The sequence below is a fragment of the Symphodus melops genome, assembly GCF_947650265.1.
Source record: "Symphodus melops genome assembly, chromosome: 20".
NCBI lineage: Eukaryota > Metazoa > Chordata > Actinopteri > Labriformes > Labridae > Symphodus > Symphodus melops.
The window spans coordinates 12223206-12235649 of NC_136710.1; the positions used below are offsets into that span (position 1 = coordinate 12223206).

At 36.2% G+C, this 12444-nt stretch overlaps 1 protein-coding gene across 1 annotated transcript; it reads right to left on the minus strand.

Moving 5' to 3' along the window:
• Nucleotides 1-206: 206 nt before the first annotated feature.
• On the minus strand, nt 207-3123 carry cldn15a (claudin 15a). The gene is made up of 5 exons (XM_079371876.1): nt 2777-3123; nt 2359-2523; nt 2125-2206; nt 1926-2033; nt 207-936 (listed from the first exon to the last, which is right to left on the minus strand). Exons 1-5 carry the CDS (start codon nt 2991-2993, stop codon nt 840-842), a joined length of 669 nt encoding a protein of 222 aa, XP_079228002.1. The 5' UTR covers nt 2994-3123; the 3' UTR covers nt 207-839.
• Nucleotides 3124-12444: the final 9321 nt, after the last annotated feature.

Consider the following 12444-nt stretch of genomic DNA (forward strand, 5'->3'; position numbering starts at 1 on the left):
CTGCGCATGTCATTACTCAACATGTAAATATATATAATGCTGCCATTAAAAACTGGCTATGCTTGTTAACTCCACATTTTTGCAGAAAAGAAACCAAAAGTATATTTTTTATTACGATTTGGAGAGACACGGTTTTCAGGTTTATTCAGTAGAATAAATACTAGAGAATGCCACTTGTTGACAACAAGAATATGATGTCAAACCAATTTCTTTTTGCATAAAACATTTTATTGTGTACATTTGTATAAAAACAAACCATTTTTTTCCAAATATATTCATAACTTTTTCTCTCTTCTCTTTCAAAGTCATTATTTATAAAACTGTACAAAACATAGAATGATGAATTATCAAAGTTTTTGACCAAAAGTTGACGAAAGTCTATTAGTGTGTACAAATGATGAAATGATTGGAAACCTTTAATAAGTGACTGCATGTAGGCTAAATGGATGAAGAAATGAATAGATGTATGTGCGTCATAAGCGAAACATAAATAGAATCATTGCAAGATACAGTCTATGTGTCTTGTGGTTCCTTTGTATTCTACAACTTATACAACCAACATCATTTAATACAATAATTTTTACAGAACACACTCCAGGTATTGTCACCAAATACAGCTCAGCGGTGTAACTTCTATCACTGAGCCATATTTGGTGAAAATATCTGGAGTGTGGTGTCATTTAATAGACATGGAGCCTTTCAAAGTAATGGAAAAATAGCTCAGTCTGAAGTGTAAAACTGAACACTATGATATATTTAACTTTTTCACAAAACTAAGATGATAAAAACAGTTATACCGAGCTATTTTAAGAGATTTCAAATATGTTTTCAAATCCTGCTCAAACATAAGCATTACGTCCATAGGTACTTGCAGCAACACTTCTAGTCGGGGCTGGTCCAGAATATGCAGTTCCTCTGGACTGATAAGGCAAAGGGCTGCAAAACAAGAAAGTGAAACAAAAATATCAGTACAAAATTTCCCCAAATTTTCAAGACGACGACCAAATACCTTATTTTCTCTTAATTGTTTCGCCCTGTTTAATTGCTGTTCTTCCTATCTTCAGTTGTTTCTTTTCAAAAGCCTTCTGTGAACAGGTGTTGAGAATTAGCATGTATGCTAAAACATTTAAAGACTGCATTTGGTTCATCACCATATCTATGATGTCCACGCCAAATAAAGTCTATCTAGCGATAGACATTTTGACTTGTAAAAGCAAGAAAAGAGGAAATGCAGTTAATGATGATATTAGTGATTGTTTTGATCCATTTTAAGACCAACATTTTGTAACTGTTTTTGCCCTGTTTTGTGTGTGTGTGTGTGTGTGTGTGTGTGTGAGTGTGTGTACATATATATATATATATATATATGAAAAACTGTGCTCAGATCAAAGTCGATGCTGGTTGTATCACTTATATCTCCGTAATGTTTTCAACTGTGAACTTGCTGCTGTGTTATTTTTAAACTTCCACGAGATGGCACCAAATTCAGTTTTAAATTCTTTACATAGTGGCTGAAACCAGTTAAAGGGTGAGGCGTTCTCCTTCCAAACAATTCCACTGCTGGTTGCATCACTTATATTTTGTATATGCCTACAGTCTGTACATCTGACCATGTACCATTGTACCAGATCTAGTATACATCTATTATTCATGGATTTTGCTAAACATTTCCTGTTTTAAGCACACATTTATTTTTTTTAGTTATGAATGATCTGAAATGTGTCCTAACTAATTGCTGTGTTTGATTTTTTTTGTTTACGTTTGAAACAATCCCAACACAGTTGTTTTTTTAATTTATCTGTCTGTAGTGTCTGAAAATACTTTTTTTTCATCGCTCATTTAGTATAACTTAACATGTGTACTTTTTGTGCAAAGAGAAAGTTTTTTACCATTTTGCATACAGAAACAATAAGAACTGTACTTACTATTTTTCCTCTCTGCCCATTTTGCAGGAGCAAGTGAGACAGGCTCCTCCTGCGATTGCGAGCACAGCCGAGCACCAGCCGATGTAAAGTCCTTCTCCTATTTCATACCTGAGACACAAGAGTGTCAACCAACCAACACTTACTAAGGGTGAGCCTCATGATCAGAATTTTAGACATCTTCCTTTTCCCTTTTTCTTACCTTATCCCAGGATAGAGTGGATTAAAGAAATCCTGAGTGATATTGAAGGCATACCAGGACACTGAGACCATAGTGCACACACCTTAAGATAAGAAAAGAAAAAGAAAAATCCAATACTCTTTAATCAATAAGTGGCAGTTGGCAGCTTCGAGAAAGTGACACAAGGTGCAAAGCCTTGCAGGAAACCAGGATAAAATGCACTCTTGCACAATAAAAGTCTTTGGTATTTATTACCTTGCAATACAAAAAGGACTCCAGCAGTACCAGCAATTCTTCCTTTGAGAATAACATTGTCCCCTCCAGCCTTTGAGCACTGTATTCCTATAAGGGCTGCCACCAGTCCAAACGAGCCTAGCACTATGGATGTGATCATTAGGGCTCGAGACGCCTGGATGTAGCCTGAATAAGGCAAGGAAAATATAGTAAAAGATCCAATAATTCACCATATACAGGTCAGCTGCCTTGAAAACAACCATGTGATTAAAACCAGTGTGTGCATTTGATGTCGGCTAGAGTCCAATAAAAAGATCCCGTTGTCAAAGGAGTTCGACAACCATGTAACAGGGATTAGTTTTCCTGACACAGAAACAAGCTTTTTTTCAATTTTTACACATTTTCATTGCAATTTGATGAATTGTTTCCATCAACTTACCACTTAAAGCCAACAGTGAAGGGAACTCCCTGCAGTTATGGACCCCAGTTGAATCTGTTGCACATGACATCCACAAATTTTCATAGATGGTAGAGGTTGTGATAACATTCCCGTCCACAGTTGAGGTTCTCCAGTAACGGTTTGGCAGGGCGACCCCCACCATCACCCAACCAACGAACCCTAAAACAAAAGCCACTACTTCCACAATAGGATCCATGATCCCTCCTGAGGACAGCAGATGAGAAAAAGTCCAGATATCGTTTTCTTAAAAAGTAATAAAACTTAAAAATCACAATATTCGTTGGAAATCAATGAGTGTGTGTTATGGCTCATTTGCCACTGTGAGATGTGCCCTGCTCCACAGATATGTATAATGATTTATATGACTCCCTCTCTCTCCTCCCCCTTCCCTCACAAAAAAAAACTATATCCTCTTTTTTTTTTTTGCATTTTACACTCCTGAAACTGAACAGGTGTTTATCAGCTCACTCTCAGGGTCCAATGGTCACTTATCATCCCTTATGACATTGCATGTTTATCAGACATATCGGATTTTTGCTTTTAAATGCATCAAATCATAACGTTAAAAAAGTATGACCTGAATCATGAGGAGATTTGATGACAAAGAATTTTTTTTGTGTGATAATATTACTAAAACAATAATATTCATATACATATGTGTCTTTTTACTCATTTATTTGTGCTCAGGTGAAAGAGCTTTTCTTAAAAAGCTAAATGTACCTTCAAAGTTTATTGTTTTATTTTAAAAATATTGAGGCCAAGGTCACAATCAATGAGCAACACATTCAGCATTTTGTAATCTTTTCGGGAATTACCATCACGTTTGATTTAAGGGCACTGCTTAAAGCTAAGACAAAAGGTCTTTAGTTACACAGCTTGTGCTGTGGTTTCTGTGTTTGTGTGTTGCCATTAATTATCTTCCTGATAGCTGCTGGGTCAGCGTTGCCAAATGCAGGGCACACTAAGTTAACTCCACTGATAATATTAAGATAAATCTTAACCTGCGTTTCAGACAAAGCTGCTGAATTCAAAGATGAGTGAGCCAGCAAACTAATTAGTTTGAAGGTCAAGAATGAGGGGACAAAAATAGAACTAAACAAACTAATAGTGAACGGATTCAGTATTTTTGGTGGTTTAGGAAAATTGAGAGGTACAAATGTTTGAAACACAAATTCCTCGAACTGTTAATGATTTGCACTGACGCAGAAAAGGTAAACATGTAACTATTTTATCACACCTTACAGCGCTTCAGACATTGTTGCTTGATAGAATAGAAAATAAAATACATAGCAAGTCTGTTTACCAGCATCCATTACCTAAAATCTTGACTAAAAAATGGCAAACTGTTCTTAATTTATAAGAGGCTGCTGCTGTTGTGCAATTATTTCTGAAATACTGATTACAGTATTTTTCCATGACAGCAATAAAGGCTGGTACATGTTGCAATAGAAAATTGCTTTGTTTCAGTACAAGAACACGTGTCTCCCAGAGGATAAACTCGAGTAAGTTTTGTTATCCCAGAGTATTAAATGAGTTTCACCATGGAGTTGTGTTTTTTTGTGAAAGTTCTTCAATATATTTTGTGATCCCTTAACATGAGAGTTAGCATTAAGCCAAAATCAAATTTAGCTAAATATAGGAGAAATGAAAAATGATGCTTTCAAGTATTTAGTAAAGTAAAAGTATTTAGAAAACCAAATTCTCACGGTTTCTCCCAAACAGGTACCAATCTACCTCAAGATTTCTTATTGCTTGTATTACTTCTTACTGTAGGTACTTTCAAATATGGGCTGTAAACAGTAAACTGTTGCTTTACTTAACTACATTGACTGGAGAGCATTAGCCAAAGCTTGTTAGCAGCAATTTTAACCTGCGAAATCACTTATTTGATTTTTCCTCGGGGTCGACCCAGGACACACTGGAGAGACTGTCTCTCGGCTAGCTTGGGAATGCCTCGGGGTCCTACCGGAAGAGCTGGAAGAGGTGTCTGGGGTGAGGGAAGTCTGGGCGTCTCTGCTTAGACTGCTGCCCCCGCGACCCGGCCCCGGATAAGCGGTAGAAAATGGATGGATGGATGGATTACTTATTTGGAAAAAATGTTGGAGTTTAAACTATAAATCACAAGTTTAAAATTGTGAGTTACTTTTCTGAGTGGAAATAAAGTCTATCTAGCATGAACTCGTAACAATAAACAATAGAAAAGTGAATGCTAATGCTAGACATGCAGACAAAAAGGTAATAAATATGCAAGTAGTCATCCTCTCTGGAAATCTATTAGTCCAAAGGTTTAGAAGAAATGTTTTTTAATATATTTTATGTAACCTTTATTTAACCAGGAAGAAATAATGAAAAAAAAAAATGAAAAAAACTCTTTTTCAAGAATGTCCTGGACAAAACAAGCAGCAACATAAGTAACAGAGTTTCAGACAGACAATGAGCAGCCAAAAATAGAAATGCAAAAAATACACCAAATTACATCACAAATAAATCCTTGGGAAATTGAAAGACACAAATAACAGATCTGATCAGCAAATGTTTGTCACAATTATCCATAAACAAATCAGGAAGAACATCTACAGCTTTTCAGTTCAAGTTTCATTTTTATTAAGAAGGAAGGATGAGAGCTGGGTACCAGAACCCAGTGCTTTGAAATGTGGACAAAGAATTAGGGACTGACATTTCACTTGATTAGCCGCTATCGCTGTTCACAACTTTGTTTACCAATGAATGGTTAAAGAAAGTCACATTTTTATTAACTCTGCCCACCCTTGTTATTTATACGGCATTGTTATAGAAACTTTTCTTAGGCCTTTCACATTTTGTTCCTGTCAGATTTGGTCAGAAGTAAAATTCTTATCCTCAAGTCATTTCTTACATCACCAATCTTAAGCTTCAGAAAACATCCAAAATCCAACCTGAACCCTGAACCCCCCCCCCCACGGATGATGAGAGGGAACAAGCAGTGTGTAAATATTGACATGTTCCAACCCCATCAGAGGGCATCATCATAATCTCACATTTCTCTATTTCCCTCTGATAAAAGAATTGTTTGTTCAGTTTGCACAAATGATTGGGAATAACAAACAACACTCTCTCCATGATATCTACTTCGTTGATATGAATGTTTCCAGGACAGGACAGGACCTTATGTGCCATTCAGTTTTGTCCCCTGATGTTTTAAGGCAATCGACAGAAACTGGTATAATTTGTGAAGTCACCACATCCTGATTATCCGTCACCATTCCCAAGTCATGTTTTGTCTTCTTAGAGTTCCCCCGATAATTCTCCAAAGTAGCTCTGCTGAGTATTCATTAAGTGATACAGTAAAGTTTATTATTATTATTATTAATAATAATAATAATAATAATAATAATACATTTTATTTATAGAGCGCTTTTTAGACAGAAAGACACCTGACAAGGTAAATGGATAAAAACAATATACAATACATAAACCAATAAACATAGAAAAAACAAAAACAAATACAGTTAAAAAGTGTATGGAGAGAAAGATTAAAATTGTACACATTTAGATTTTAACTAAAGAAATTATAAGTTAAAAGCAGTGCGGAAAAGGTGAGGTTCTAGTTTGCTCTTGAAGGCTGTAGGGTCTGCAGCGTCTCAAATGTGTTATGAGAGTGAGTTCTAAAGGGTGGGGGTGGCAACTGAGAAGGTTCTGTCTCCCCAGGTTCGGTGCTTGGTCCTAGGGACAGTGAGGAGCTAAGCATCTGAGGAGCGGAGGGTACAGGCATCCTGTCTTTGAGGTAAGAGGGGCCCGGTTAAGGAGTGCTTTATGGGTGAATAGTAGGATTTAATTTGATACGGAATGGGATGGGGAGCCAGTGAAGGTTCTGGAGGACAGATGTGGTCACGGGAACAGGTACGGGTGAAGAGGCGGGTGGCAGAGTTTTGGATGTACTTAAGTTTATTGAGGAGGTTGGTAGTGATAATGGAAATAATGGATCCTTTTGCATCTTCATACTGTATATAAAATATGTAATTTCTCTTGTTTTTTTATCTTGAGAAAGCTGCTCTGACTTAACTCAATAGTTGTTTATTGTAAACTAACACACCAAAGAAGATTTTACTCCTCATACAACATCCCAGCAATGAGAGAATGATGACAATTACATTTAGATTTCGGTAAAATCTATTGAATGAAGCTGTGTCAAAACTGACACAGCTTCATTCAATAATTTTGCACAGTAAAATTCTTTCTGACAAACTGGAACAGTTCATAGGATTATCGGACACCGTCTTCAACTGGCTCAGATCATATCACAGACTATGTTGTGGGTCACCAAGGACATTTTGAGTTTCCCAGGGTTTAATTCTTGGGCCATTCAACCTGTACCTTAAGATTTACAATTTTTTTTCATGAAAATTAGCACAACCCATTATGCCAAAAAGTCTGGTGCTAATCCCTCATGGCCACCTCTACCAAAGAAGCTCTTCCTCTTTCACAGGGATGATGACTTTTCATTTCCTGTGCAACTACACTACAATTCATGTTGGAAAAATTTGCACCATGTAAAAAAAAGAAGTTTTTATTTTATATCATTTTTTAACATTCACTATTCATTAGGATCTGACCTCCTTTTCTCTAGAATCTGTAGATAAGAGATTACGCTGACTGCCACAAAGCCTGCTGTGACACTAGATCAGACAATATTATTGACTTCCCAGTATGTGAGTTCAAATTCAATTCATGTATTCAATTCTCTGTATTACCTCTCTGACTACTTAGAAGAAGATACAGAGGTGGACTCACTTCATCCGCCCATCATGTTCCCTAAAGATTCAGACATTGTTGTCGTGTACATATTGCTGCCTGAAATGGCAATCTGAATAGAAGTTCTGTTTTAGTCCTCCACTTACTCGTTGTTCTTTTTAAGTCATGTATTGCCTTAAAGGTCCCCCACTCTTTCATCCAAACAAAGTCTTCCTCTGTGAGATGCATGTGTGAACAAAGAAATCTGGAAGCTGTCAGGGACATTCCTCCTGAAATTTTTAGAAATTTTCAGGAGTGAATACGTGCAGCTTGTGTGGGAAAAAAGCATCAGTTAAAATGTTTGGTGTTTGGTAGATTCAAATCTGAACTTCAGGATCCACACCAATGCGAAAACGAAATAAATAAAAATGAATGTTATCATCTCAAATATAAAGTAAATAAGCAAGTACTGGAGTCCTGAAGCTTTTTTTTGATACAATCACAATATGTCATTCTTGGCTGATTTTTTTTTTTCATTTTCAGGTCCTGAATTGTTACACTACTCATAGAATAGTTTCAAAAGTTCTGCTATAAGTTTATAGATCACCAAATAACCTTGTGCTGAAATATGTTTCTACTCTCCTTAAAGAATATTTAACTCTAGGATGCTGTCAACTGTCAGTAACCTCATTTCTCAACCAAACAGGATGAGGCTGGGTCAAGCTGCAGCTAAGCTGACATGAGTAAAATAAGATTATAAGAGTTATTTTAAGTTACATTTATAAATAGAGAATACCGTAATCATTGTGGCCCTATTTGTCCTGTTTTTTTCCTAAACAAAGACTGAAATTCACACCACAAATGATTAAATATGAACCCATTGGTCTTCTTCACCTCTACCTGAGATGTTTGGAAAACAGGCCCATAAATGTCTCATTTTATGGCTGTTTGCGAAGCACATTTTTTACAGCTCACTTTTTCCCCAGCAATGGTATTTAATGTGTTTGTCTTACTGAATGTTAAAATCTCAGAGGCTTTGTCAGGTAAAACAACCCGTTATGTGATTAAGGAGTTTAAACACTTACTCGTCAACTTTTTTTGAAGTAGTCTTTCAAGAGAAGTCATAAAGACAAACAGCATAGATGACTGCAAAAAAGGATCACTACAATTTGGTCACACCTTAGTGGCTGGTCTGTTTAAAAAAGGAAACTTTTTTAAAATGTTGTAAAATGAAATCTAATACAAAAAAATGTTTTTATGGCACATGAGTGGGATTAGTTTCTTCTGATGGTCTCACTACATAGCAACCACTGCCATCACTGTTTGAATGGATAGGTGTGACAAGCGGTGCATAAGTGCTTTGAGTATTCAGAAGACTAGAAAAGCCCTAAATTTAAATTTATAATTTGTAATACAGCTTACACACTGCACTTAAAAGAAAACATATATTTGAACATATGTTTTTTGGTTTTGTTTGAAGTATTTATTTAGTTTTGGGGTGTTTTGTGTAGTGTATGTCCTCAGGTGCAGCAGCAGCTAGCCGACTGAATTTGATTAACAATCTGCAAAAAGTTTTTATTGATTGCTGTTTGGTTAAATAGGCAATACACGTGTGTATTTAATTATTCATTGTTCTGACCTGTGTCTCCTTCCCTGCACGCATTCCCATCTCTCTGTGTGTGCACCAGAGAAAATCATGTGATTCTGTCACGCATTAATGTTGCATTAAATTATAGGAGCTGGGTTGGTTGGGCACCATACAGTACTGATACTGATATAATAGGACTGATGTTTAATAACAATACTCAGAACTGCTGTTCAATACAACATGTCAACCTTAAGTTTGGAATCACTTTCATGTAGTGGTATTAGAAATGGGTTCTATAAGCAGTAAAAATGGTACAAACTATTAAACAACAACCACCAACTTAACTTGTTTCACAACTGAAATAGCCCAAGCAACACTAACATTCTGCTGCACTTCTGCTTCTTTGTATGTCTCCATGGCATACTTTTTATTATGCATATTTATCTGTATTTTTTGAATGTCTCGTGCAAGCAATGAGATAACAGTCTGTAAGGTATCATGAGAATAATCAAGATTACCAATGCCCCTGTAATGTTCATCAGTTGTGTTCACAACACCTGGCTGAGTGATACACATGTCCCAGTGATGTTATTCCCAAAATCAGCACCCATATTGCCAAGTTGTAGCTCATGGTGGATTAATATAAGCACTATACCATATCGTAAGAGCCAAAGAGCTGTGTAGCATTGCTCGGACAGGTAAGGTCTGATCTTCCTGATGCAACTCGACATGACCAGGCAATTAAAGCCCCATAACTTGTGTCATGACACCAAGATCCCAGGCAGACTTTGGGGGCTTTTGTTTTGGTACCAAGCTGGGAAATCATTTGTGTGGTTGCGTAGAGGAACTGGCTGGGATGACTAGGAGGTCTGTATTTGAGAGGTTTGGTCAAAGTTCATTCATGCATTTAGTGATATCAGCATGGCATGTCAAAATTTTAGCTGAGACTTTAACGTAATCTGGCAGGAATTACAGGAATGGCTGGGTTTCATAAGCAGAGCATTAGTATGAGATGCCACAAGAGTGGATTTTTGCACCAAGTGAGATGGTTTTTATGGAGAAGATGCCCTTTAGGTAATTAATTGTGCTTCCAGATTATAATTAGTAACATATCAGTTCCTTCAGAGACGTTAAAGTTAAAAAGACTTTATGGACTAAAAAATAACTTTTAAAGAGCTAATGAATATATGCTAGGGATTGAACCACCAACTGTTCTGTTGAGAGATAACCAACTCTACCAACATAACCACAAAGTTCTGTGCACGCAGGTATATTTGACAGAAAGGGCATAAGTAATTCCATTCTTTAGCTTTTGACCTAAAGTGGTTTGAGCCTGGAAACAATTGTAACACTGCATAACAGTTCAACCAATTAATATTTTGTTGCTCTCAATAGTCAAAAAATGATCATTGTGACCTCTTTGTCTTTCCGACTAGCTTGTTTTCTACAGCCAAAGGTAAATAAAAAAATAATAATAATAATAAAAAAAAAACATAAAAAAAACATAAATGTGACTGTATAACCTCATTTCCACTAAGCGGTCTATAGACAATATTGACAATGATCTATAGACAATGATTGTAATCTTCAGTATATCAATAAAGATAAGACACGTTTTTCTCTTAAGTGATCAATGTTCTGCAAAAAACACCTGAGCACATAAACAGCCCACAAAAGTTGTTGGAGAATATAAAATCTTGGTGGAGATAACACAAAAACATCACTCACATTGTAACAAATATATCTAAATGAACTGCCTCTGTCACTTGCCATAGTGTCAGAGAGTAAACTGAGATCTTCTGGATTATACAGCTACTTTAAATTACCATGTAAACATGAAAACAGGGTGTAACTTGGCCAATACACTCTGTTCTAAGACATATCCCTTTCTACCTGGTGATTACACATTAATAGCGCTCAGTTGAGTTTAAGTCAGCAGGTACTCAATGAACATTGGCCCTTGTAACTGAAACTCACTTAAGCGGATCTGAATTACACTGACTTTGAGAAATCATTTATGTAAAAGTTTGGGAAACTTTACATAGGCTGATTCTAAAGACAAGTTTGCTTAGTTTTAAAGTGTGTTTTCTGTCCTCTGTTTGGATATGAAATAAAAAAATGTAAGGGTCTTATGATCTCTTCGTTTACCCTTTTCTTTTCTTCATAAACTTGATCACTTTCACACCAGAGCATTATTGTTCTCAATGATCTGTGCCTATGCAGTTTCGGTCCTGTCATGTTGGTTAATGAGTAACACCCCATCAGGCTGATAACACCAAACACAACTGATAGCCTTTATGAGCCTTCCTGTTGTAAAATGGCGACGCCCTGTCGGTCTAGATGTAAGGCTGATTGACTGCGCAGCAAAGTAGGGCAGGCACGTTTTAGTTGAGACACATACAGTCTTATCTTACTGCTTAAGACCAGTGAGACAGAATGTGCTCTCCTACAACACTGCATTGTAAATCTAATGACAAATCTAATAATGTCAATACACGACAGTGACAAGAATGGAATTAAATACTGGACTTTGCTCCATCATCAATAGACACCTTGGATGAAAAAAAGATACAGGTTTAATTAATAAAAAAATATTGTTTCCTGGTCTTTTACATCAGTTAAAATTGCAAAAGATTTTCATATCTCTTTCAAGCAGATAATACCATTTCATACTTATTTCTTCCTATCATACTATCGAAATGTATCTAGATAACATGCTGCTTTGATGACGCAAAAAACTGTATGTAACATGAAACAAAATAGTTTCTGATATTTTAACACTTTGTTGATTGTGTGTGATTAAATTATAACACTTGGGTATATTTTAAGACAGTCCAGCTTTTAGGGACTCCCTCAGTGTAACTGAAAATGTGGGCAAAACCTCTTCAAATAAATATCGTGACGTGCTATTTTTGTTTGCGTTGACACTTTAAATAGGAACACAGAGTACATAAAGCAACTGCTAGTTTGTGTTGCAATCTGACTTCTGACATGAAAAAGGTAGGTTGGAAACATTTGATTGTTGTGAGCAACAAGTTCCGCGACAACATTTCAACAAAGTGATTCAAGGTTTGAAGCTCAATGTGCAGGTTTTGCACATTTTCATGCCACTTTAAGGAGCATCCAAAAAACAAACAAAAAAAACGTGACAAGCTTTTTTCTTGAAAATAAACAGAGTAAAATGTTCGCTCAGTAATACATTTATCCTGTTTACGTGTTGCCATTTGCTTGATAAAACAAACAATGCCATTGTTTTAAATGCAACTTACGCCTGCTGAAGTTAGCTCACAGATCAGTGAGTAAATGGTTAACAGGAGGATTTTCATTGAATAGTAAGACTTCTTTGTGA